This window comes from Geotrypetes seraphini, chromosome 3 (genome assembly GCF_902459505.1).
Source record: "Geotrypetes seraphini chromosome 3, aGeoSer1.1, whole genome shotgun sequence".
In the NCBI taxonomy this organism is placed as follows: Eukaryota; Metazoa; Chordata; class Amphibia; order Gymnophiona; family Dermophiidae; genus Geotrypetes; species Geotrypetes seraphini.
In genome coordinates, this window is record NC_047086.1 from 146,977,765 (window position 1) to 147,005,506 (window position 27,742).

At 40.2% G+C, this 27,742-nt stretch overlaps 1 protein-coding gene across 46 annotated transcripts in view; it reads left to right on the top strand.

Moving 5' to 3' along the window:
- TRDN (triadin) overlaps window positions 1-27,346 on the top strand; it is a 597,259-nt gene extending 569,913 nt beyond the window's left edge. For 45 of the 46 annotated variants that reach the window (XM_033935830.1, XM_033935836.1, XM_033935818.1 and 42 more), the window contains 2 exons: window positions 2,024-2,053; window positions 25,145-27,346. In XM_033935830.1, coding sequence (XP_033791721.1) covers window positions 2,024-2,053; window positions 25,145-25,290 — 176 coding nt within the window. In that variant the 3' untranslated portion in view covers window positions 25,291-27,346. The remainder of the gene's footprint in view (window positions 1-2,023; window positions 2,054-25,144) is intronic. The other variant, XM_033935829.1, reaches the window with a different exon arrangement.
- Window positions 27,347-27,742: the final 396 nt, after the last annotated feature.

Genomic DNA, 27,742 nt, shown 5'->3' on the forward strand with positions numbered 1-27,742 from the left:
GTTTTAATTTTGCTCTCAGGTTGCCTTTTGCAAAGGAGTTCAGAGAGCAGCAGCTGCAATGTTTGGAGGGGGAGAGATAAAGGAGCATGGAAGGGTGGTGGAGGGAGAGAAAGGGTCAGGGTTGTATGGAAGAATGGTGGGAAGGATGGTATGGAAGGGTGGTGGAGGGAGAGAAAGGGGGCAGATGTTGATGGAATTGGTGTGCAGAGAAAGGTGAGACAGACATAAGGGAAAAGGATACTGGATGCAATTGGGTTGGAGGGAAAGAAAGGGGGCAGATGCTGATAGAATTGGTATGCATGGAAAGGGGGAAGGATACTGGATGAATTTGGGTTGGAGGGAAAGAAAGGGGGCTGATGCTGATGGAAGTGGGGGAAGGGACAGGAGAAAGTGAAATGCCACACCATGGGGGTGTGGGAGAGGGAAGAGAAGAAGAGAAGAGGAGAGGAGAGAGATGCCAGACTGTTGGAGGAGGGAATGGAAGAAGATGTATGCCAGACCAATGGGGGTGAAGGGAAAGATGGAAGGGGGAGGCAAACAGTTTCTGGATGTGACATAGAAGGACAGAAGATGAAAGGAAGAGAGTGACAAGAAGATAAGGAGAACAGAAACCAGAGAAGACAATGGTAGAAACAAAATTTCTATTTATTTATTTATTTTTTTGCTTTAGGGAACATGCATTGCTGTTTCTGTGGTGTTGCATTGTATGCAGAGTTCAGCTTCTTGGTGGTTGAATTTAACCTTTGTCTATGTATTTCTATTTTATCCCCCCTTTTACAAAACTGTAGAGCATTTTTTTTAGCACCAGCCATGGTGATAACAGCTCTGATGCTCAGAATTCTATGAGCATTTGAGCTGTTACCACCATGGCTAAAAACCATACTACAGTTTTGTAAAAGGGGGAGAGGTTAGTTTGTGATTACATATTCCATAATAGGCAAAGGTGTTTTCTGTGTTCTATGAAAGACATGTTTTTTTGTTAGCGTTGACTAGCCTTGTTTGGCGAAATGCATCAGGCATGGTTCTTGGGAGCACCTTGAATAAACCTGATTTGAAACTCTTTATTTTCTGCCAATCTTCTTTTATTTCATGTTGGATTCTTTGGTGGATTGCTTGCCTTGTTGTTTTGTTGCAAGTTAACATACATGGAGTGGAACGTACTAGAGGAGTTACAGATTTGGTTGTTTATACATACATATGGGTTACAGTTGGTTGATGTAGAGTGAGGCAGTTGAGAGGCGTTGTAAACTTGGTTATTAATATAGACTTATATTTCGGATAGTATTCCTGCTTTACAAATATTTGAACACTTTTATATATGCATGGAAAGGGTTCAGAGTTAAAGTCCTGGCTAAGTAGGTGGGAAGGGAAGGAAGATGGATTTGTTCAGAGATGTTTGGGGGTTGCATAGAAGAAAAACTGTGCATTGATTGATATGCTAATCTTTGTTTGTTTTGAATTTAAAAAAGGAAATACAAGTGGAAAGAAGTAAAGAAGAAAATAGATGAATGGGGCGGGGCATGGGCAGGGTGTAGGCAGGGCAGGCCCAGGGGGGCCCAGTGTACTTGTGTGCCTAGGGGCCCTCAAAGAATTAATCCTGCCCTGCCTCCAATCCAATACTAACTTTATAATATGTCAAAAGTGGGATTTAAACACACACCTTGACTTGGCGGCCAGAAGACCCTATGCCGGGAAGGACAATTACTTGAGACTAGCACCCTAGACCATGTCTAAATTATTTTAAAAATATATAACCCTGGGCTCCCTTTCCTTAAAAAAGGAGCCCCATTGATTTTCTTCCCCTTCTTTTCCCTTCTTCCCATTCTGACCAAAGGAGCCAGCTCTATGGGTGACAAAAAATGCTGAGCATCCCCACTATTGTGTCCAGGGATTGGTAATCTCTATTGTTGCTGGTACACCCAATCATTTTTGGAATGTTTGCTCCTACTGGGTGATTCTAACACATATTTTAAGCTTTGTTTTCAACTGAATTACTTTGTATATTCTTACCTTCCCCCCACAGGAAAAGTTTCAAAGGTTCCCAAGACAGCAAGTAAGTCCTAATTTTTACTTGCTTAATCTCTTCATCAGCTACTTCATGCTGTTCTACAGAAAAAAATGGTTATTTCCAGAATGACATATTTGTGTGTATTCTTTATGCTGAACATTTTGTAGCTTTTTAAGGAAAATAGTAAAATTATTTGAGATAGGTTTTCAAGATGACTTATGGGGTCAGCATCAATTGTCAAAAGATAAGCTATTCCTGCTACTTGGTTGACCAGATTCTAGCTGTATATTTCTGTGTGCAGTATAGACAAAAATATACAGCCCTTCGGTGATATTGCTAAAGGGCTGACTGGTAAGATTTGCCTCTTTGCAGATGATACCAAAATCTTCAATTGAGTAGACACCCCTGATGGTGTGGAAAACATGAGGAAGAACCTAGCGAAGCTTGAGGAAAGGTCTGAAATTTGGCAGCTAAGATTCAAATGCTAAGGACATGTATTTGAGCTGCAAAAACCCAAGGGAATGATACAGTTTAGGGGGTGAAGAACTTTTGGAACTTGGGTGTGAGAGTATGTAATGATTTTAAGGTGGCCAAACAGGTTGAAAAGGTGACGGCGGTATGGCTGGTAGGAAAAAGGAAATATTGATGTCACTGTATAAGACTACTGAGACCTAGTTTAGAATATTGTGAACAATTCTGGAGACCACACTTTCAAAAACATATAAACAGGATGGAGTTGGTCCAGATAAAAGCTACTAAAATGGTTGGTGGTCTTCATTATAAAGCATATAGAGACAGACTTAAAGATCACAATATGTATACTTTGGAGGAAAGGCAGGAGAGTGGAGATATGATAAGAGACGTTTAAATAGCTCTGTAGCATAAATACACATGAGGCAAGTCTCTTTCAATTGAAAGGAAACTCTAGAGTGAGAGGGCATAGAATGAGGTAAAGAGGTGATAGGCTCAGGAGTAATCTGAGGAAATAATTTTTTACAGAAAGGGCTCTCTTCTCAATTAAATCTTCCATCCTGTAAAGGGCCCTCCTATCCAGCCAATGGTAGGCCTACCAGTCCATACCTAATAGTCCAGTGTGTCTGTGGACAGGAGTGATTCCCAGACACTCCTACTCTTGCAATGCCTCACATAATATGGTACCCCTATTGGTAATGTCATTCCTATTGGTAATCCTTAGCGGCAATCTCATTCCTAGTGGTAACCCCTAGGGGCACCATTTTGTGTGAGGATTGGCAAGGGCAGGAGCAACTAGAGATCACTCCTGCCCATGAACCCATTAGACCACCAAGTAGAGACCAGTAGTCTTATGGCTTCGAGAAGGAGTCCTTTGGGGGTTATCCGGAGGAGGGGAACCTTGATAATTGGGTCTTTTCAAGTGGGCAGAGTTTGATCAGGGGGTAGGTATTAGACAGTGGGCAGTAGGGATGTCATTGGATATTATTGCAATCCCTTTAAGATTTGGCCTGGAAGCATTGGGTCACACTTTGAGGCCTGATGCTCCCAAGCCAATGGACTAAGGCTGCATGTGAGGTGGTTCGCAGGCAGCGTTGGTCCTTTAGCACAAGAGTCAGTAACCTGTTGTACAGATTGGTAACTTCATGGTAAATCAAGGCACAATAAAACTTCTTTTACCAAACCTTGATAACTTCCATCCTTGTATCAAAATTTAGCTGCTACATGGATTATAAATGTAAGTTGGACCACAGAAATAGCAAGCTTAACTTAAAACAGATAAATAAGACTTGCCTTGATGCCCTCCCTTCCACTCTCAATGGTAAAAAAACTGTAAATGTAGGGACCCAGTGGACCCATCTCCTAATCCCAAATAGAAAACAAAACTGTAACAGATGAAGGATGATGCTTCTCCCAGATCCCACCATTAAGTGGCCCTGGGCAAGTCACTTAATCCCCCATTGCCCCAGGTACATTAGAAAGAGTGTGAGCCCTCCAGGACAGATAGGGAAAAATACTTGAGTACCTGAATGAAAACCACTTAGGCTATAAGTGGTATATAAATAAATATAGCTTCTGGGGGTCCCACCCCTTCCCTTCCTACCCCCTGTTTGCTATCTAATCCCACCTCTTACTTTCCCACTGTGTATATATTTGTGTGTATATCTCTCTATATCTATATCTATGTATCTCTCTCTCTATCTATATATGTACTTGATAGATAGATAATAAAATTATACCGCCGTTCCGATCTTGTTCCTTCTTTCACCCAATATGGAAATTATGAAACAGATTTCCCTGTGGTTCCCATTCCCTTTCCTGTTCTCTTTCTAATGTGTAAATTATTTTAAAAAATATAACCCTGGGCTCCCTTTCCTTAAAAAAGGAGCCCCATTGATTTTCTTCCCCTTCTTTTCCCTTCTTCCCTTTCTTCCTCCCTGTGTGCCACAAAGAATCAAAGGAAATGAATTCTCCCCAACCCAAGTCTATAGCTCTAACCCTCCCTCCTTCCAGTAAAAATTAAAAAAAACAACAACAAATAAATAACTGTATGAAAAGCCCCAAAATACTAGGATCCAATGACACCCTCCCATCTATATAATAGAGGGCTGTCTGAGGATTCCCTTTCCCTATCATTTTTTTTTTTTTTTAAATAAGAGGGTAGGAAACGGATTTCCTTGAATATTCTTGCAGCTAAGGAATTATTTATGCTTAGCATTAATATTTATGTTTAGCATTTTTATGATTGCTGCAATTTTATATGATTGTAGACTGCCGTGACAGGTTATGGCCAAAGTTAGCACTATATATATTTATAACTAGCTAAATAAAAAGTAAATATTCAGCTGAATACCTAGCCAGTTAGGTTCATCTGAATATTTCAATGAAAATAATCATCTAGAATTGGCCAATTACTTTGTACTGTAATTTGTTGCTGCATTTAAGATATGTTTCCCATCACTGATGCAGCCAGGTGCTCTCATGCTATGACTCCCTAATGTTTGTGATGTCTGTGGTTCTCTGAGAAAGAGGTTGAACCTTTCTTAAATAAGCAAAAAATGTATACATGTGTCTATAAATGCCACTCGTAATCTGGCTGTGACATTATTTACTGAGCTTTCCAGACAGCGTATATCAATTGTAAGTTTCAAGTTTATTTCTATTTAATATGCCACCTATCACGAGTGTATAACTGGTTTACAAACAAGTTAAAAACATATAATTAACTCCCTCTTCTACAAAGCCACAACCCCGAAGCCCTTTAAATCTCTATGGTCTTTGGGGCCGTTGCCGCACGGCAGCCACTACTGCGGCTTTGTAGAAGAGGGGGTAAGTACACAATAAATAGTAATATATATAAAAAAAAAAAAGAAGAGAGACAAAAACAGACAATCAATAGTGGGAAATGACACACAAAGAAAGGGGTCAAAGGGAAGGGGTAAAATGGCTGTTTTGGGAAAGCTGCCAAAAAGAGAGAAAGTTATGTTTCAAAAGCATCTTTGAACATAATCGTTTTAAGTTCTGATTTGAATCTGAGTGTGCAGACTTCTTGACGAAGATAGTAAGGTAGTGCATTCCATAATGTTGGCGCAGTAACCGAAAAAAATGTTTTTACATGAGGGCCACGAATGCCCAATCTCCAAAACCATAAAAATACTGGGAATCACACTGGACACACACCTAACCATGACTGACCACACGAACTTAGTGGTGAAAAAATGCTTTTGTACTCTGTGGAAACTAAGGACCATTAAAAAAATACTTTGATGCTACATCCTTTAGATTACTGGTGCAGTCTCTGATCCTATCAATTCTGGACTACTGTAACATTGTTTTTCTAGGTATCCCAAAGAAAACAGTTCAAAAATTAAGAATAGTGCAAAACACTGTAGTTCACCTGATCTTCAGATTGAGGAAAAACGACCACATTAGCCCTTACTACAGAAAGTTGCTCTGGTTGCCAATGGAGGCGCGAATACTATTCAAATTTCCCTGTATTTGTTTCAAGCAGGTCTGGGGACTAGTGCCTTCTTACCTACTGCCACATTTCATATTACACAACCCCACACAACCAACCAGAAACCGTAACATATTTACATAACCAAAGATCACAGGCTGCAAATACAAATCCTTTTTGGACAGGTCCTTCATGTTCCAAGCAAGCAAACAGCAGTCCTGGCTGGGAAATTACATTAATGAAACCAGGCTGACTTAAGGCGCATTCCGGAAAACAATTAAAATCACACTATTTGACAAATTCATCTCCTAAACTGAAACCTCACCTCTTATTAAGTTATATTTTCCCTCTGTCAATCTCGGTGTAATATGCTGTCCTTTTATCTATTTCTTATGTAATAAGCTGTACCCCCACTCTTGCATTCTGTAATTCGCTGACTGTCCAGCCTTCTTCAATGTAAACCGTCTAGAAGTCTTTCGACTGTGGCGGTATAGAAGAATAAAGTTATTATTATTATAAACAATTTGTCAGATGAAAGGGATTGAAAGGAGATTTGGTTGAGAGGAACGTAATGATCAAGAGGTAATATAGGGAATTGATAATCTATCAATACATGCCAGGGAGTGATGTAGTTTTAATTTAGAAATAAGCAATAGAATTTTAAATATAAATCGATAAGATACTGGAAGCTAGTGAGCATTTTTTAGAAGAGGAGTGACAAGGTCAACTTTTTGGTCTTATATATGATTTTGACAGCAGTGTTTTGTACAGTATGATCTGAAGTCGTCTAATTTCTTTTTGTGAAATGCCTTGATAAAGAGAGTTGCAGTAATCTAGATGAGAAATGATTAATGAATGAATCAGAATGTTGAGGGATTTTGATTCGAGCAAGGTGGAATTGAAACGGATCATTTCTGAACTACTGAACTAATCTGTTGGTGGAAGGTAAATTTGTTATCAAGGATTATTCCAAGGAGTTTTATTGTGTTGTCCATTTTAATTGGAATTGATTTTATGCAGATTAGAGTCCCTAAAGTTTCCATTCCACTACTTGGGGAAAAAAAGAGCTTTGGTTTTGTCAGTGTTTAGGGAAAATATGTATCAATATGGATGGTGATTTCAATGACTATAACATATTAGGCCCAATACCCAGCTAGAAGGGTCTGATATTAACAATAAATCTACATAATTTTCTATTTCTCCCTGTCTGTCTCCCACACACCCACAAACACAAACTGATTTTTCATAGAGTTAAATGATACCAAAACGAATGTCCTTCACCAACACCAAAATGCATTCATATATCATCACAGTACTGAGACTCCCTACTAGGACTTACCACACTGATTTATAAGACCTTTAACAAATCTAAATCAGTATTAATGCTATCTCTGGATTTATCTTCAGCATTTCTCAACTTCTTCAAGCCAAGTACTCCCTAAATCTAACAAATACCAACCGAGTATCCCCACCCAAGTTACGCTCCTGATCCACCCCCATAATAATAGTACTAATTGTAATGTAATTTCTTCCATCCATTTTTCATATACACACAATATAATCTTAATACATAATGGTAACCACAAAATTAAAAAACATAAAGCACACTGTATGCAGAGAAAATGTTAATTATCATTTATATTCGGGGGGGGGGGTTTCAAAGAGGTCAAGGCAGATGACTTTAAAATATGTAATGTCACCTTAGTAACAACTATAGAAAAACAGACAAATATAGTGCAAAATAGAGACAGCAGATATAAATTCTCAAAACAGACACATTTCGATCACTAGATTGAAAATAAAATCATTTTTCCTACCTTTACTGTCTAGTGATTTCATGAGTCTCTAGTTGCACTTCCTTCTGACTGTGCATCCAATATTTCTTTCTTTCTTCCACCTGCATGCTTCCTCTCCTCCGGACCTCATTTCCATCCCTAACCAACATATCTCTCTGTCCCTCCATGAGTCCAGCTTTTCTTCCTCTCTCCTCCATCTCTATTGGCAACAAGTATCCCTCTTTCTCTCTCACTGTTCATCTGTCTTGAGAAATCCAGGCATCTCTCTCACCCCCTTTACTGTCACATCCAACATTTCTCACTCTCTCATCCTCTGGATCATGTGCAGCATTTTTTTATCACTGCCCAACAGCCCCATGCCCATTTCTCCTTCTATCACCCTCTCCAGCACAATGTCACATATCTCCCTCAATCACTATGTCCAACATTCTTCCCCCTTGCATCCCCTTCAATCTGTCCCTCTGGTCCTTCTCCACCACCATAGCCAACATTTGTCCCTCTCATCCTTCTATTCCTCATGCATCTCTACCTCACTCCTCTCTCTATATATATGCCCAATTTTCCTTTCTCCCTTACCCCATGTGCACCATCTCTCACTCACACACTCATGCCCAACAATTCTCCCTTTCTATTCCCTCCTTCCTATGTCCCAAGTTAGTGTCCCTTCCTCCCTTCCTTCTTTGTTGAGTTCATACCCCCTCCCTGCCATCTAGCCTTTGTCCCAAAATTAAGTTGTATGCCAGGGAGCCCTGCCTGCCCTCCCGCCCCCGCTGATGCCGCTGCTTGGGATCCCTCCCTGCCTGCCTGACCACTCGCATTCCCCTCCCCAAAGCTGACCCAGTAATTTATTGGAGCTTAACTCACTCCCTCCTCCCCTGACAAACTCCATGTAGGGACGGCACAAGCAGTGATTTATACACTGCATGTGGATGGCCCACAAGCCTTCCCTCTGATGTCAACTCTGACATCAGAGAGGAGGTTTCCAGGTCAGCTTCTTACATGCAGTGTGTGAGTCGTGTCCCTGCTCGGAGATCGATGAGGGTGGAGGGAGCGAGTGCGGTTCCATCAAATAACTGGGTCAGCTTCAGGAGGGGGGAGGGAGAGCGGGCAGGCAGGGAGGGAGGGATCCTCAGTGGCAGCAGCCTCTACTGACCAGCAGGGAATATCCTCCACAGCGGCCAGGCCACCAACCCCAATGCCTACGATAAATTAGTATAGAATCACCAGCAATTGACTGGTTTTCATCTTACCTCACTGACTGTCATTATACAGTGTCTTTTCAGAACCTAACTCAGTCCCTTTCAATCCTGGATCAGGAATCCCTCAAGAATTAATATTATCACCCACTCATTTCAATATTTTCATGGCACCTCTTCTCATTTTGATTAGACAAGGAAAATAAAGAAATGTCCAATATATCAATACAAAATATGAAATGATGAGGACAAAACTTCTATCAAGTACATTTTTTGCTTAGACCTCAAACACCCAAGGCACTACTCATCAACTTTCTTTGTGCCCTTACTTGGGGTGGTGTTTTCATCATTGGTCTTATCAAGGTGACATGTGCAAAGATACTTTCTTTTAAATATAAATTATTAATTGTAAACAGACTCTTTATAAATTATAAAGTGCATCAAGTGCTGTAAAGGAAAGGCACTTATCTTTATGCCCGACGGCTGCCCAACCATTTCACTCTTGGTTTCGTCAGGGGCTATGCCTCCTATATACAGACACCAATAACTATAAAGAAAAACAAAAAGACTTAATATATCTTTTTAGAAGAGTGACATAACCTAGCACACTTTGCTTGACATTATAATTATCAATTAATTGAATCATTAATTGATTAAATATCTATTTTTTTAAAATATAGAAATATTTCATCCTTATATATACTTTTTAAATAAACTTTTTAAATATTTAGTTCTCAATTGTATCAATAAACATAAATTAATAATTTTAATATGTTGTTGTAAATGCCTTTCAATTAGATGAAAATCTATTTCTTTGAAAAACCAGTTCATAAAAAATACTTTAATAAATACATATATTTATAAATACATATGTTAATAAATAAATTGAAATCCAGATACCTGCACCTTATCTATTAATTATGCTCAACATTCATTCATCAATGATAGTATATCAAACTTGTTCCCCTTTTAGAAACCAATCATAAAGAATGTCAGCTAGATCATCAGATGCACAACTCCACGTTCAAACAGTTTTCATCACGTTAAGCTTGATGTGCGTTATCTTCACCGGATCCACTATTATGAATAATCATTTTTAAATTCATTATAATCAATAACTTAAATGTTTTATAAATATATTAATGTGGAGAGGCACAATTGAAAGGAACGTCTAAGTCCATTTTCGTCTAAGTCGCAAGTCGTCCAAAGTAAAAAAACAGCCTAGGACACATTTTTGAAAAATACGTCCAAAATTTTTTTTCTTTCGAAAATCGTCTATCTATATGTCCTGCCGGTCTGATCGTCCGAGTCACTAAATCGTCCATCTTTATACCACATTTTCATCCAACTTTTCGTCCAAGTCCAAAACACCTAGAACAAGCCCTGTTGGACATGGGAGGGGTCTGCAAAGTGATGGACTGAATACCCAGACATGCCACCTAAATAGTGGGGTATCTTACAGGCACTGCTGTGAACTTCACAAAAAGGGTGCCATGTCTTTTCCTCACTACAGCTCCCTTATAGGTCATGGTGAGCCCCCCAAACAACCTCCAGAATCCCCTAGACCCACTTATCTACCACCCTAATAGCCCTTATGGCTGCAGAAGCCACTTATATGCCAGTAAAAAAGGGTTTTGGGGTGTATAGAGGAGTGCACATGTTTAAGTATCAATGCAGTGATTACAGGGGCTTATGGGCATGGGTCCTCCTCTCCATGGGTCCCTAACCCACCCCCAAGCCACCTTAAGCCACCTCTGTGCTGGACGACTAGGCTTTCCTATGCCAGGCTGCCAGGTGATGATGGTCTGGAGGCTGAATTTTAAAGGTGTGATTAATATTTTTATGGGGTTGTGGGGGGTCAGTGATCACTGGGGTAGTGTGGGGGGGGGTCTGTTTTATGTGTTTGCAGTGCTTATCTGGTGACTTTAGGTGGGTTTTTGTGACTTAGACCATGTTTTAGATGGTCTAAGTCACAACGTCCAAGTTCCGTCGATACTGGGCTGTATAACTTTCGGTTATACATGCTGTACGACTAAGTCTAAGCCGGCCCACGTCCCGCCCAAGTCCCACTCTCGACACTCCTCCTGAAATGCCCCGTTTAGCTTTGGTCATTCAGCGGCACTATGAAGGACTAGGTCGTTTAGAAATACGTCCAAAACCCATTTTTATTATCGGCCCTTGGACGTATTTGGGAAATGTTCGTCCAAGTGCCGACTTAGGCTGGTTTTTGGACGTTTTTCTCTTTCTATTATGAGCCCCTTAGCTTTTAAATCGTGGTCTCGCTCACTTAGGGACTTTCTTTTGCCAACATGTTTCGCTGGAGAAAGCTTTTTCAAGGCTGGGTTCTCTATACAAAAACAACGGTGTTTTAAATGAAATACACATCTCCTAAAATACCTTACACACTGAATTAGCTTGATTGATGGCGTATGATTACTAGGTAATTTATTACAAGCTAATTCAATGTGTAAGGTTTTTTAGGAGATGTGTATTTGATTTAAAACACCGCTGTTTTTGTATAGGGACCCAGCTTTGGAAAAGCTTTCTCCAGCGAAACATGTTGGCAAAAGAAAGTCCCTAAGTGAGAGAGAGACCACGATTTAAAACCTAAGTTAATATATTTACATATTTATAAAACACTTAAGTTATTGATTATAAATGAATTTAAAAATGATTATTCATAATAGCGGATCCGGTGAAGATAATGCACATCAAGCTTAACGTGATGAAAACTGTTTGATTGGCTCCCCATATCTCATCGAATTACCTTCAAAATTATATTTTTGGTATATAAGACATTGATCTTTAATGAACCCCAATTTATATCAAAAATGATTGTCCCGTATAATTCTTCCCGCTCTCTAAGATCATCCTCATCACAATTGTTATCAGTCCCCTCATTGAGAATTATAGGCACAAGATGTAATGATATGTTCTCTGTGATGGCCCCTACACTGTGGAACTCTCTTCCAAATTTTATTAAAAGTGAAAAAGACCTCGTTTCTTTTAAAAAAATTTTAAAAACATATTTATTTCAAGATGCATTTGATTCATGAAATGCATTATTTTAAGGTTCTTTCATTTTCTCTCTTCTTTTACATTTAATATCTTTGTACATTTAAAATATTTTATTTTACCTCACCCCATTATTACCCAATGTGTTTTCCTTTTTATGTAAAAATTTTAACAAACAACGAAATTGTAACTTTCCCCTGCCTTTCCATTTTACTCTTGTTAGTCCAATTTGTTTGTCAGTTGTCTAACTTGTTCAAATTATATGTATTGCCACATTCTGATGGTTTTTAAATTGTACATCGCTTAGATATTGTTATAAGCGATTCATCAAAAGCAAATTAAACTTGAAACTTAAACTTGAAACTTGAGTGGTGCATCTGAGGATCTAGCTGACATTCTTTATGACTGGTTTCTAAAAGGGGAATAAATAAGTTGATGCATAGAGAACAAATTGATTCTCAGTTGATGTATAACTTAAGCTACGCCAGAAAAACAATTTTATTGATCATTTATCTTGTTTTAAAATCTGTTTAAACAACAAGTTTAACGGACAGACTGATCAGGCCTATGATAGCAGCATATTAACAACACGGCTCCAAAAGCCGGTATCTATAACCACAAACGTTAAAGTTTACCTATTGTTCATTACATTTAACATAGAAACAAAATGATTGCCTTATCTGACGATGTATTGAAAGTCTTTCCTAATGAAGTGTTAAAATAAATTCAAAATATTTCCTTCTTCAAAAAGTTTTTAACAGCACTTATAATTCAATTTTACTCACGTATGGTGATATTAAGGCCCTCACTATGAGCCGAAAATGCCACTGCTCTCTGCACTGCGCTTTGCCTATATCGCCCCTGGGAGAACAGTACAGAACAATGAATGAATAAATTTAAAAAAATAATTGTGTGGGTAGAGAGCCAATTCTATAAAAGTACTTTATATATTTGCTGTAGAATAAAGTCGTTTCAGGTCAAGTTTATGAAAAAATTTTTATACCGCTCAATCAGCCTTCCGAGCAGTGTACAATAAAATAGCATTACAATAATGAAACAGATGTATGATTTGATAATAAACGAACAGGGGAGAGAAAGGCTGCATATTTACACCAGGTCTATGGCTGCTGTAAATGGGTACTCTGAAATTCAGCAACTACCTGTATAAATTACAGAATTATGCAAGCAGCAAATATTGTCCAGGTCTGTACCCCTGCACTGCAAATGATCTCTTGCATCTAAGCCATGGTAAAGTGTAATTACATAATAGAGGTTAAGCACACAACTGCTGTTTATGTAAATACATGTAACTAACTCACGTGAATGGCAGTATAGTGGAACCTTGGTTTACGAGCATAATTCGTTCCAGAAGCATGCTCGTAAACCAATTTACTCATATATCAAAGCAAGTTTCCCCATAGGATGTAAGGGAAACTCGCTTGATTCATTCCACCTCCTCCCCCCTTCCCGTGGCCACCACTGCTGCTCTACCTTACATTCCACCTCCCCCCCCCCCCCCCGAGGCCACCAGCGCTACTCCACCCTCCCCACCCCCGTGATCCGGCATTCCCCCCCCCCCTGCGATCCGGCATCCCCCCTCTTCTCATTGTACCACAGTCCTTTGGTTTTACTGCCTAAGAATATGCAGATGATATTCAAATCCTGGACACATTTAACACCTGTGATGTCCAGGAAATCCTTTATATCAATGCCATTCTTTCCAGTATTATAGCCTGGCTTCGTCAACATAATCTTAGTCTCAATTCAGATATATTTAGCCCTATCATTTTTTACACCAAAAGATTACTTACCCTACCAGCCCCTGTCCTTTTAGAAAATACTATGGTTCCTTTAACAAACTTGGTTAAAGCATTAAGACTCTTAGACTTAGACCTTAGACTCTTAACTATCTTTTACCTCGCAAATATCACAAGTTATTAAATGCTCCTTTTTTCAGTTCAAAGATGTTATTGATTTTAATATACAGTACAGAAAGAACAGGAAATGTTGACAAGGCAAGATACAAATAAGCTGTACAAAATAAGGCATCTCAAAATGTTGACGAACAATATGATACAGCAGACTGATCTATGCCTAACAGGAGAGTGTCAGCACAATTCTCCTTTTTTAAGCTTCACTTATCCCCTCCTCCCTTTTAGGAAACCGCATTAGGGTATTTTTATCGCAGGCCTCAGTGGTAAAAGCTCCAATGCTCATAGAATTCCTATGAGCATCGGAGTTTTTACCTCTGCAGCCTGTGATTAAAAAATCCCTAACACGGCTTCATAAAAGGGGGTTAATTTGTTCAATAAGTGCTATCCTCCTTCCTTCAGCTTTAAATATACTAGTGCAGGGAGCAGTTACCGGCTAGAGGAGAGTGTGAGGAGACCCGTGGCTGGTCCTGGATCCCACAGCGGCGGCTCTTCTTCCTGCTGGGCGGCGCAGACAGGCACTCACAGAGACGGACCCCTGACGTCACTGGGTCCGTCTCCAACATCGCTAAAGGCAGCCGCTGCTGTGGCAGTACTCGGAGCAGTTACCGGCTAGAGGAGAGTGTGAGGAGACCCGTGGCTGGTCCTGGATCCCACAGCGGCGGCTCTTCTTCCTGCTGGGCGGCGCAGACAGGCACTCACAGAGACGGACCCCTGACGTCACTGGGTCCGTCTCCAACATCGCTAAAGGCAGCCGCTGCTGTGGCAGTACTCGGAGCAGTTACCGGCTAGAGGAGAGTGTGAGGAGACCCGTGGCTGGTCCTGGATCCCACAGCGGCGGCTCTTCTTCCTGCTGGGCGGCGCAGACAGGCACTCACAGAGACGGACCCCTGACGTCACTGGGTCCGTCTCCAACATCGCTAAAGGCAGCCGCTGCTGTGGCAGTACTCGGAGCAGTTACCGGCTAGAGGAGAGTGTGAGGAGACCCGTGGCTGGTCCTGGATCCCACAGCGGCGGCTCTTCTTCCTGCTGGGCGGCGCAGACAGGCACTCACAGAGACGGACCCCTGACGTCACTGGGTCCATCTCCAACATCGCTAAAGGCAGCCGCTGCTGTGGTTGCGGCCGCAGCCGTGCGGCCGCAGGGCGTGGCCGAAGGGGCGTGCCCTAAGGGGCACGCAAGGCCCCTTGGGAGCCCCTTAGGAGCAACGTGGAGCCCAGGAGCCGATAGTGGGTAACCTTTATTCGGGGTGCATAGATCCAGCTTGGACCCTGCTTCCTATTATTGGATCCAAGAAATTCATCCTATGTCTACTGCAGTGAGGACGTCGTTGGAATTTTTCTTATTTTAACAATGCCGAAAAGACGGGGAAGGAATACCGGAGGAGCCTCCCGGCGACCCTTAACCCCAGTGGTTACCATTGATGATTTTCTCCGACGCCTACAGCGGGAACAAGAAGGGTCGGGTTCTAGCTCGTTGGGGACACCGCCGGAGAGCGGTGCGGTGGGTGCCCCTGAGCATGATGTCACTCTTAGCCCCGATGTTAGGACGCCACCCCTTCAACCGACGCCACAAGCTGCAAGCTCTCCAAGGGACCAGAACCCACCTGAGGAGGTGGGTGCCTTTCTGTCCACAGAGGCTAGTATGGAGAGCTTGCCGAATATAACAACGCAGAGAGGACTGATCTCTCCACAAGGACTTGTGACCGGGACAACAGAAGTTGGGGGAATACAAGACGTCACTGAGGTAAAGCTAATTTCAGAACATGTAGTCACTACACCTTTACAACTTTTCTCACCTACAAAACCTCCTACAGTCACACTTGAAGCATTATGGGACTTGGTGGTGAATTTGGGAAATTCATTAAATCCTCAAATAAAAAGTTTGGATAAAGAATTAAAAGAACAAAAGGAAGAAATAAAAGTTTTAAAGAAAGATATGTTACAATTTAAAACAGAGACACAAGATACAAATAAGGAGTTAATATTACTAAAACAAAATCAAGATATGTTGGTAAAAGATAATATATTACTCAGGAAGAAGTTGGAAATGCAGGAGAATAATGGTCGAATAAATAATTTGAGATTTATAAATTTTCCAAAGATCCTGTCAACTTCTCCCAGAGAAATGGTGAAAAGATATTTCATGGAAATTTTGGAAATTCCAGAAAATTCCTTACCTCCTCTTACAAGAGTGTATTACTTACCTGCTAAGCCCCAATTCAAAGAAGAAAACATGGAGGAACCCCGGGAGAGGTCATTGGACATTTCAGCAATATTGGAACAATCAGATAGAGAGTTGGCGGTTCCAGCTACTCTCTTGTTGTCTGTGGCTTTGGCTCCAGACAAGGATTGGATATTAAAACTTTTCTTTAAAAATAGGTCTAAAGACTTCCTGGGGCAACATATTCAGATTTTTCCTGATGTCTCTAGAGAGACTCAAAAAAGAAGAAAAGAATTTTTAATTTTAAAACCTGGAGTGACTCAAATAGGGGGTAATTTTTTCTTGAGATATCCATGTAAATGTGTAGTGAGATACTTATCATTGAAATATATATTTACAGAGCCATCTCAATTGGTTAGTTTTCTCTCAATGAAACGTCTTGAAAAATGAATAACAACGTAATAAACGCCTAAGTGAAATTAGTTTCCTGCACTTCAGTTAGACAAGGATTTTTTCTTATTTAATTAATTTGAAGTATATAAGTTCTGCTCTTAATAATGGATTCAATAATATTGAGGACTAGTGTGAGAACAGCTAATTTGATATTTCCGTGTAGCAATATTATGTTTGGAATTTAAGTTTAATATGTAGTTTGATCTCACTTTTCTGTACAAGATGTATATGCTTGGTAATATTGTAAAATGTTATAAATAAAATAATAAAAAAAAAAAAATAAATATACTAGTGCATTCATTAATCATTCAGTACCTGGACTATTGCAACTCCCTATACATAAGCGTAAGATTCAAAGAAATTTGCTGCTTTCAAAATATTCAAAATACTGCTATTAAACATCCACAATTGAAAGTGTTTTGATCACATTACCACTGGCTTCCAGTAAAACACCGAGTCACCTATAAAACAATTTTTTTAGTATTTAAAGTTTTATGCTCGGAGAACCTCTGTATTTATCATTCATCTTATTCAATATGTGACCATCTACTCATTCTGATCAGCTCATCAAAACCAACTTCGGAGGGAGGGAGGAGGGCTTTGCAGCTCAGGACAGCCGCTGCTTTGGGGCGGGAGGGGGGAGGTTGAGAGTGAGTTAGACAAGGTTTCTAACACACTCTCAATTAACCAGAATAGCAGTTATCTGGTATCCACCAATCCCTGGGGGTGCCAGATAACAGATTCTACTGTATTTTAAAAGCATCTCTAGGTGTTTGTACTAGTACTTTAGGAAAATTCAAAAATCTTAAATTCAAACTCCTTGCATTTTTTAATGATTCTGTTTTTTTGATGAGTCAGAGTCTTATCCTTGATCAAAACAGTGTTTAAGTTCTGTAATCTCATTTATAGTATTTTCCACTACTTCAATTCAAGCATGTAATACAGCTATAAAGTCTTGGAACATAAAAACATAAGAATAGCCTTACTGGGTCAGACCAATGGTCCATCAAGTCCAGTAGCCCGTTCTCACGGTGGCCAATCCAGGTTACTAGTACCTGGCCAAAACTCAAGGAGTAGCAACTCAGGATTTTGTAGACTTCAATCATATCTCACCTCAGCCGTCTTTTTTCCAAACTGAAGAGCCCTAACCGTTTTTAGTCAGTCCTTTGTCATCTTGGTCGCTTTTCTTTGAACCTTTTCTAGCGCCACTATATCTTTCTTAAGATAAGGAGGCCAGAAATGAACGCAATACTCCAAATGAGGTCGCACCATGGAGTGATATAGGGGCATTATAACATTCTTAGTCTTGTTAACCATCCCTTTTTTAATAATTCCTAGCATCCTGTTTGCTTTTTTGGCTGCCGCCGCACATTGAGTGGAAGGTTTCATCGTATTGTCTATAATGTTACCCAGATCCTTTTCTTAGAGTTGTCCAAAACTCTCCATATTTTTTGAAACATTGGCTATATCACTCAGGCCCACATTCATAGATGCATGCAAATTAGACAGTACTGTCTGATGGCCGAGAGAGTTCAAGCAAGGACATTAGACCAACAGAAGGAACCTCTAAAGTTGGAACAATGGACTGTACAACTCCTGTTGGCACTTCCTAAGCCACACCAAAACTAATACAGAGAATCAATACAGCTCCATTCTGCCACATCACTGTCACCTCAGCTTCAGTCCCTCACCTTCAGTCCCTCAGCTTCAGTCCCTCAACACATGTGAAACTCTTCGGGTCTTGTGTGTCTCTCCTCTGCTAAGCCGAGGGATTCCATCTGATGTTGGCTCTGTAATATTAGTGGTGGAGGAGAAAGTGAAACCTCCTCTCCCAACAAGACCGAGGCTCTCTCCCTCAGCTCTTCTATCGAAGAACTCTCCGGTATGACAACATGTAATTCCACTCCACAAAAAGGGCTGCAGAACGGAGACAGGAAATTACAGACCGGTGAGTCTTACATCCATAGTGTGCAAACTCATGGAAACACTGATCAAACAGGAACTTGACAAAATTCTAGATGAAGAAAATCTACGTGATCCACATCAACACGGATTCACCAGGGGAAGGTCCTGCCAATCTAATCTGATTGACTTCTTTGATTGGGTGACCAGTCATCTGGATGCCGGTGAGTCCCTTGACGTGATATACTTGGACTTCAGCAAAGCTTTTGATAGCGTTCCACACCGCAGGCTGTTGAACAAACTACAATCGATGGGATTAGGGGATACATTCACAACATGGGTAAGGGATTGGCTAGATGGTAGGCTTCAAAGGGTGATGGTAAACGGTACCCCCTCCAAAACGTCAGCAGTGATGAGTGGAGTACCTCAGGGCTCCGTCTTAGGGCCGATTCTATTCAATTTATTCATAGGAGATTTGACCCAAGGACTTAGAGGAAAAGTATCACTGTTTGCCGACGATGCCAAACTATGCAACATAGTTGGCAAAAGCAGCGTGCCTGACTTTATGACGCAGGACCTAAGACAGCTTGAACAGTGGTCATCAACTTGGCAGCTGGGCTTCAATGCTAAAAAATGTAAAGTAATGCACCTAGGCAAAAAAAATCCACACAGAACTTACACACTAAATGGTGAAACCTTGTCCAGGACCACGGTGGAACGTGATTTAGGAGTGATCATTAGCGACGATATGAAGGCTGCCAATCAAGTAGAGAAGGCATCGTCCAAGGCAAGACAAATGATGGGCTGTATCCGTAGGGGTTTTGTCAGCAGAAAACCTGAAGTCATAATGCCGCTGTACAGATCCATGGTGAGACCTCATCTCGAGTATTGTGTTCAATACTGGAGACCACACTACCGAAAAGATGTGTTGAGAATTGAGTCGGTTCAGCGAATGGCTACCAGGATGGTTTTGGGGCTCAGGGAACTCACGTATGAAGAAAGGTTAAAAAAACTGAGGATGTACTCACTGGAGGAGCGAAGAGAGAGAGGGGACATGATTGAGACCTTTAAGTATATTACTGGGCGTATAGAGGTGAAAGATGATATCTTCAGTCTTACAGGGCCCTCAGTAACCAGAGGACACTTGCTGAAAATCAGGGGAGGGAAATTTCAGGGTGATGCGAGGAAGTACTTCTTCACTGAAAGGGTGGTAGATCATTGGAACGAGCTGCCTCAGAGGGTAATTGAGGCCAGCAGCGTGTTAGATTTCAAGAGAAAATGGGATATTCATGTGGGATCTCTAGGAGAGTAAGAATCAGGGAGTGGGTCATTGGTATGGGCAGACTCGATGGGCTATAGCCCTTTTCTGCCGTCAATTTCTATGTTTCTATGTTTCTATGTGATGCTGGCTGAAGAAAGGTTGAAATTTGGGTCTGCCGTAGAGGTATGGAGGTAGCAGGAGGGGTCTGAACTACTCTCATATTTTTTCGGCATGTTCACCAAAGGCATGTTTTATGTGGAAACCAAAATAATACGACCATCTGGTCAGCCTAGTGTGCTGAAATCTTCTTGTTCTGCCAATTTATTTATATTAATGATGAACTGGGTTTACAAACAGCTGCCCTAAAGCTTGATTCATTAAGGGTCTAGTTCTATTCTGGTGTATAGCACAAGACTTTGATGAATCATATAATTAATGTGAACTTCTGCCTATCATAAATTAGTAAATTAATAATTACGGATTTTGCAAACAGTCTTGGGTAGTCACTTTTAATAGAAGTCAATGAATCATTTAAAAACTTTATTAAATGACAGCTCGTATGAAAGAATATTGACTTGGACTCAATCGATTTTGCTGTTTTCAGTGTTTCAGGCCCAGGTGACATTAGTTATAAGCACAAGAGATTGATCCACCTGACACCTACATTTATAGATCTGACATGCCTTACTCTCTCAGGAGGTCCTTTTAAATGTGTTGCCAAGAACCCGCCAATCTTTCTGTCAATATTCCTATGCAGTTGTATTAGAGCAGCAATGAATTATTTCCATATCAACTGAATGTAGAAAAGTCCAAGGTAATAGGAAGGTTTTAAGACTTTCATTGATGTATTTCCCACTTATCTGTTGCTTTTTTGTGATCAGTCTACAGTATTTTCTTAATTATTTAATCATATACCCTCCCTTTTACAAAAGGGACCGTCGGAACAGCACAGAGCATTCAGCACACCGGCCAGTGCTAAAAACCTCTTCCACGCTTTTGTAAAAGTGTGTGTGTGGGGGGGATTTTTTAAATATCATCTCCTTTTCAAATATAGATGCCAGCAGCCTGGTTCCACCCTGCTTAAAGTGGAGCCCATCTTTGCGGAATAGGCTTCCCTTCCCCAGAATGTTACCCTGTTCCTAACAAATCTAAAACCCTCCTCCCTGCACCTTTGCCTCATCAACGCATTGAGATTATAGAGCTCTGCCTGTTTCTTAGGTCCTACGTTTGGAACAGGGAACATTTCTGAAAATGCTACCCTGGAGGTTCTGGATTTTAACTTCCTACCTAAGAATCTAAATTTGGCTTCCAGAACTTCCCTATCACATTTCCCTATGTCATTGGTAATCACATGTACCAAGACACCAGGCTTCTCCCCAGCATTGTCTAAAATCTTATCTAGGTGATACGTGAGGTCCGCCACTTTGCACCAGGCAGGCAAGTCACCAAGCGATCCTCACATCCACCAGCCACCCAGCTATCTACATGCCTCCCACTATGACAGCTATCCTAACCCTTCTATCCTGGGCAGAAGCCCCTGGAAACACATCCTTGGTGTGAGAAGACATTTCATTCCCTAGTGGGCAGGTCCTAGCTACAGGAATGCTTCCTACATAACCAGGGTGATGCTCTTCTTTAAGAAGACTTGTATCATCCGAGACAGCATAGAGGCTGCCAGACTGGAGGTGGGACTTCTCTACAACGTCCTCTGTGTACCTCTCTACCTCTCTCAGATCCAAGTCTGCTACTTTAGCTTCAAGAGATCGATCCCATTCTCTGAATGCTAGGAGCTTTTTGCACCGACCACACACATAAGACGTCTCACTAACTGGGAGATAATCAAACATGTGACACTCAGAGCAAAAGACTGGATAGCTCCCATCTTGCTGCTGAACTGCTGCCTGTATCTTTATATTGGTGAGTAATATAATAAGAGGTTCTAACAAGATGGCGGCCGATTAAGTCATCAATTGCACGATCTCCTTCTCCCTTTTTATTTTTGGTTTTTCTCTGTTGCTTGTTTGTTTCATTTAGTAGCTCATTTTGTTTAATTTATCTTATTAATCTTTATTAAATCATATTTTGATTTATATTGATTTCTATTACTTAGCCTCCACTTGTGAATTCTAGTCTGATAGCCACTGAGCTGACCGTTGATTTATGGTCTAACAATTTGAAATGCCAACATCCTACCTGATACTCCTTGCACTTCAGGAAGGTTTGAGTTGGGCCTGACGACTGGGACACATCGAGTAATGCTGATATTGGAGAGACACGAGGGGAGCATCGCTGAGTTCGGCGGGGGTGGCAGAGACTTCTTGAAATGGCTGGCTGTGGAGATCTTGAGGCGCCATGTCTGAAGTGTTCTGCATGACACTGAAATCAGAGAGGCTACAGATTCATGTTTTCTACCGACGGAGTGACACCATCAGGATGGGAGGTCCGCTGAGCCGTCTCGTCTATTTGATATTTCACCATGTCCGATTCTTGCCAACCATGGGTGTGGTGTGGTATGAGGCGATGTCGGCAGCTGCGGGGGCTAACGGAAAAGATCACTACCGGACCTGGGAGCGGAGAGATGAGGTCGGCAAGATCTGAGTGAGGTTGTACTGTCCAGCGCACTGAGTGTCGACCTGGAAACTAAAAGATGTTTCTTTTCATCGGAGGAGTTATCCTGTGGCTGGTGTACATCGGATGATAACAGCGGCTGATTGGATTAACGGCTGAAGTGCTTGGGACAGAGATCTGTTGTTCTGACTGAAGTGATGCTGTTCCCTTTTGACTCTTTTCTCATCATGTTTATTATATTCTAATTTTACTCTTTTTTATCTATTGGTTTTATATCTTTATTTTTAAATTATTCCTCAGAATTCCATTCCTCAACGTTTTTCCACTCACATTCCTTTGTTATTCATTCTTTTTCACTTTCATTATGTCCATATATGTTCTTTTTAAAATTTTTTCCATATTTAGTTTCAATCCAAACAAATCTAATTTAATTTATTTAGTTTATCTATTTAATTATTACTGAGATGTATACTTTACTTTAAAAAGTACTATGGCCTTAGAGAGATCAGTGTACTCTTGTTAGAATGTTTAATATCTTGTTCAATATCTCTATCTTTATTTTATTCTTACTGTTCAATAACTGTCTTCTAGGTACTTTAGTTAGATTGTGAGCCTTCGGGACAGTAAGGGAATTCCAAGTACCTATTCTTTATTTATCTTATTTTATTGTATTCTTTAATATATATTTCTCTGTAAACCGCTTCGAACCTAACGGATTTAGCGGTATATAAGAAATAAATTACCTTACCTTACCTAATATTGGTATCTTAATATTGGTGAATAAGGATTTGTACACTAAGGTTCCCTAAGATTACTAGTTCTATGTTAGGCGATGGTAATGTTTAATTATTATTATTTTGTAATGTTGTAATTGGAAGGTTACCTTCCAAAGATTTCATAGACTATTCCTTAAGAGCTAATTGCTAGCTAATTAGGATTAGCTAATTACTTTTTTAGCCTTCTAATTGGTTCAAGGGTCTATAAATCAGAGATCAGGCCAGGGATAGGTAGGAATTAAAGTATAAACTGAAGCTGCCTGTGCCTATTTATGTGCTTTATACTGATACTATAGCAATTTTAAATTAGCCCCTTGAAATGCTAACCTATTTAACACTAACACACTTCCTATGCTAAGAAAATAAAACAAAGCTATTCCTAAAACTCCTTTACTAAGTGAGCAAAGTACTTTAAATAAAATAAGTTCCTGAGTTTATCTTTTTCGCTTTAGGATTCCCTTTCCCCAAGTTTGCAAGCAATTTCCCAGCAGAGTCTCTCCAGTGAAGATTTCTCTGCCTCTGGAAGTCATCTTACAATTCCTCTTCTGTTATCCTGCAGTTATAGATAGCATGGGCTGTTTTCTAGGGTCAGAATTGAGAAGATCAAAAAGAGAATGTAGATGTGGGATGTCGGATTCTCTTTACTGTGTGGAAGACAACAAAACAGATTGTGTTGGAAATTCAACACACCCCTCTCTACAAAAACAGTAACCCTATTCCCCAGTTCTCTTTTTCCTATAGTTAACAGTCTCCTTTCCTCCCCCGTCATTAAATATTATCATGCTGACATCACTTCCTTGGTTGAATTAAGTCTACCATGTACTGTACTGTAGATGTGGTAAATGTTTTCATTCATAAGGGGGATGAAAGCTATTCTGTTTATTATTGCTATTTCTTTCTTTTTTTTTTTTTTTTTAAATCTTTATTCATTTTTAAACTTATAATAAGTGTGATAACATATCCATACAAATGACCATAAATATATCACTTAATAATCAACAATGATACATATAATATTCTCTTATCTCCCCCCTCCCCACTCTTATCTATCATATAATCAATACTTATACAACATGTAACAATAAAAATACCCTCCCTCCCATTATTGCTATTTCTATAACGTTAATGTGTGACTGTGTTCTATTGATTTAGTATGGACTTACACTCTTACTTGAACTCTGGTGTATCTATAAGAAAAATTATTAATACAGGATGAATTTCCAGCCATTAAGAGACTGTATTGCACATGTGATGATCTGGTCATTACAATTATCTTCACTGTGGGGTTTTATAGAATAGCTCCTAGCACATATGTGCATAGGGTTACCAGATGTCTGGATTTCCCCGGTCATGTCCTCCTTTTTGAGGACATGTCTTGGGATCTGGATGGCTTTTCAAAACCCAGCATTTTGTCCAGGTTTTGAAAAGCTTCCCATCAAAATCGCATCAGAAAGGGGCATCTGCGCAAGCGCGGACACTACACGTTGACATCACATGCGTGTGATGTCATTGCAGTGCATCCGCACATGCGCGAATGCCATCTGAGAGTAGTGCTGGAGGTGGAACGGGATGTGACACAGGCAGAATGTCGCAGAAGAGAGGGGGCATGGCCATGGATCTGGATTTTCCTTCGGGAGAATCTGGTAATCCTATATGTGCATACGCACCAGTTTGTGACATCATTCATAAACATAAGTGTGCCTATTCTATAAATTAGTGCACACAATTGGCACCTAAATTTAGGTGCCCTTTACAGAATTTCTCTGGAAGGTTAAGTGACTTGCCCAAGGTCAATGAGAGCAGCAGTAGGATTTGAATTAGATTTCCCTGGTTCCCAGATCCTCTAAACCAATGTTTCCCAAGTCAGTCCTGGAGTACCCCCTTGCCAGTCAGAATTTCAGGATATCCATAATGAATATGCATGAGATTGATTTGCATACACTGCCTTCATTATATGCAAAACTCTTCATGCATATTCATTGTGAATATCCTGAAAACCTGTGTGACAAAGGGGTACTCCAGGACCGACTCGGCAAACAGTGCTCTAAACCCTAGATACCTGCTCCACTTTCTCTCTTGATTATCTTCCCTTTGAACTTTAAAAAAAATGTGTTGACCAAATGTTGTATTCTTTGCTGTTTCCACAGCTCCTGTCCGCTTCTTTCAATGCGTCTTCCTTGATGCACACAATGGATATGGACTACCGTTGCCCTTCACTCCTGCCCACAGCCATGGAAAGAACCCTAGTCATGTTAAGGCTGAAGGACGGAAGACAAAGGCACCAGGACAATAAACCAAAACTTACTTGACTACAAATGTTAAGAGATTTTGCACTTTAAACTGCAACTACACGTATTTCACAGTAAATGCTGTGGATATGTCTCATGATCGAAATGTGATCCGGTTGACCACGGCCCATTGGTAAAGTTTGTACTATTGCCAGTGCCAAGAGGAAACCGAGTGGATAAACCGCACTTGGTACAAAGTAAATACTGTATTACTAAACTAGAGATGTGAAAGTACCACATTCCTTGAGATAAAGGCTGGGGTACTGCAATATTGTTTTCTAGAGCAGGCAAATTTTGTGTTCACTGCCTTTTTTTCAGCTTTTTTTTTTTTTCATTCTGCTTTGAATAATGCTGAAAGTGTGATTTCCACGTGATAGTGTTCAAGAGCTTAAGAGGAAATGAAAGACTTGTTTGAGCAAAAATTGCTTTTAAATGCTTACAAGGGTTTGCCTTTTCATTTAGTCATTCAGTGACATGACAGAGACTTACCAAACTATGAGAATAGCTCACTGATCATTTAGTGCGAAAAATGCTAGCTTAACAAGTTTTCATTTATATAACAGGTGAGACTGCTCAGTTTCTTAGTAATCCAAATGTCTAGGGTATTAACAACATAAATCTTATTTCAGGCAAAGATGTGACAAAGGTTGTTTACCTACTGTATGCCAAAACCACTAAGCGGAATGAACTGGATAAATCTTTGAACGTGTGGCAATTGGATCCTTGTTTAAAATGGAGCAGTTCAAAAACAAATGTTTAGTCTATTTTCTTAATGAATAACTGATTAATGCTGAGAAAAGTGGCACTTGATGCATAATCTATTACAACACTTGATATAGTATGAGAGAGCCAGAATATCCTGTGAGCATTATGAATGCTTCCTTGCCACGTTTTCATACCTAATCTGGAAATCTATTCTTTTCAGGTTGCCCAAATTTAGTTTTCATTCCCTGTGTTCTAGATAAGCATTACTCATTTTCCCAAGTTTCAGATAACTAGTCTAGGGTAATTCCATGTCAACTGGTCCAGTTTCAAGGAGGGTCCCCAGTCAAAAAAGGGGCTCCTAACCCTGGACTTAGTTGAGATCATGCCCCAAAACTTTGGATATCCCCTGAACAAAATTTCATCAGTTCTGAGATGGTTGAGTGGGAAACTCTGGACCACTTAACATGGAATGAACCCATAACTAAAATTAATACTAAATTAAAGGCACTTTTCCCTAATTACAAATCCTACTTTTCTACTATTCCCTATATTGATTTGTGTGGTTTGAAATGGTAGTACATTTTTATATAATGACAGTCATACAAGCACTGTCTTAAAAGGATTCGAGATTATAGTCATCTTAAATAGTTCTTATAAAATTTTGTCAGGCATAGAAGCATGCACAGTGGCATGAATGCATGTGTTTTTACTGTAGAGATTGCCAAGGACAAGTTCTGGGCAGAATATGGGTGGAGTTATAAAATATATGCACTGATTTTAGAATACTGTAATCTATAGATGGCCTCGCGTGCTGCATACCTGGACATTAATACCGACTCGCAATCTGCTATAACGTCCATGCCTTCAATCTAGATGCAAATACTTCAGTATTTACACTGGCATTTTGTAAAGTCTTACAATGCCCATGTGCCTATATAGCATAGCTAGTGGCAGGCTAGGTTCCTTCTTGCTTAATTAATCTAGGTATCCTATTATATAATTACCTCTTAAAGCTCAATACTTTCCAAGTGAGTCCATTGTAGTGCTTTAGAGAAGATATTTTTAGTTGGTACGCATCAGGTTTTCACTCATATTTTCTAGTTGTGCCTCATGAGACCCTTTTCTAGGCTTTTTCTCTTAACCACTCTTCAGCTTATGACAAGCTCTGACAATAATTAAAAATCTTTCATTAATCACACATCACTCATGCGCACGGGCAGGACACTTATGAAAGAGGTGTGTTTGCTAATCTAATTGTTTGAACCATGCCTAACAATTCTAGCTCTTCTATTTAGACTATATGCATGCAAAAAAAAAAAAAAAAGAAATGTGGATAATGAGTTATGTTTTTAAGACTATGAATATAATAGGGTTCTCATCATCCAAATTTACTTTGACGCCTGCAGTCTGACAGCAACTTTAAAAAGAAGATATTCATCTATTCATGAGGTATGCAGAATGAGGAATGTAAAGTCCCACTATACGAGGAAGGTAGAGATCAGAACTCAGACATCTAGGTCAGGGTGTGCTCAGATTTTGGCGGCATTTTAAGAAAAGGATCTGCCGACTAAACCACAGAAAAAGTGGCCTTGGTGTGCCCTTACCACGGGTCTTTTCCGTGCACCAAGACTGCTTTTGCCGCTGCAGGAAACAAGCAGATTTTCCTATTTCTGGAATTCATGGCCATGCGCTAATTGCACAATTAGGGCTCCTTTTACAAAGCTGCAGTAGCGATGCTGCCGCGGCAAATAT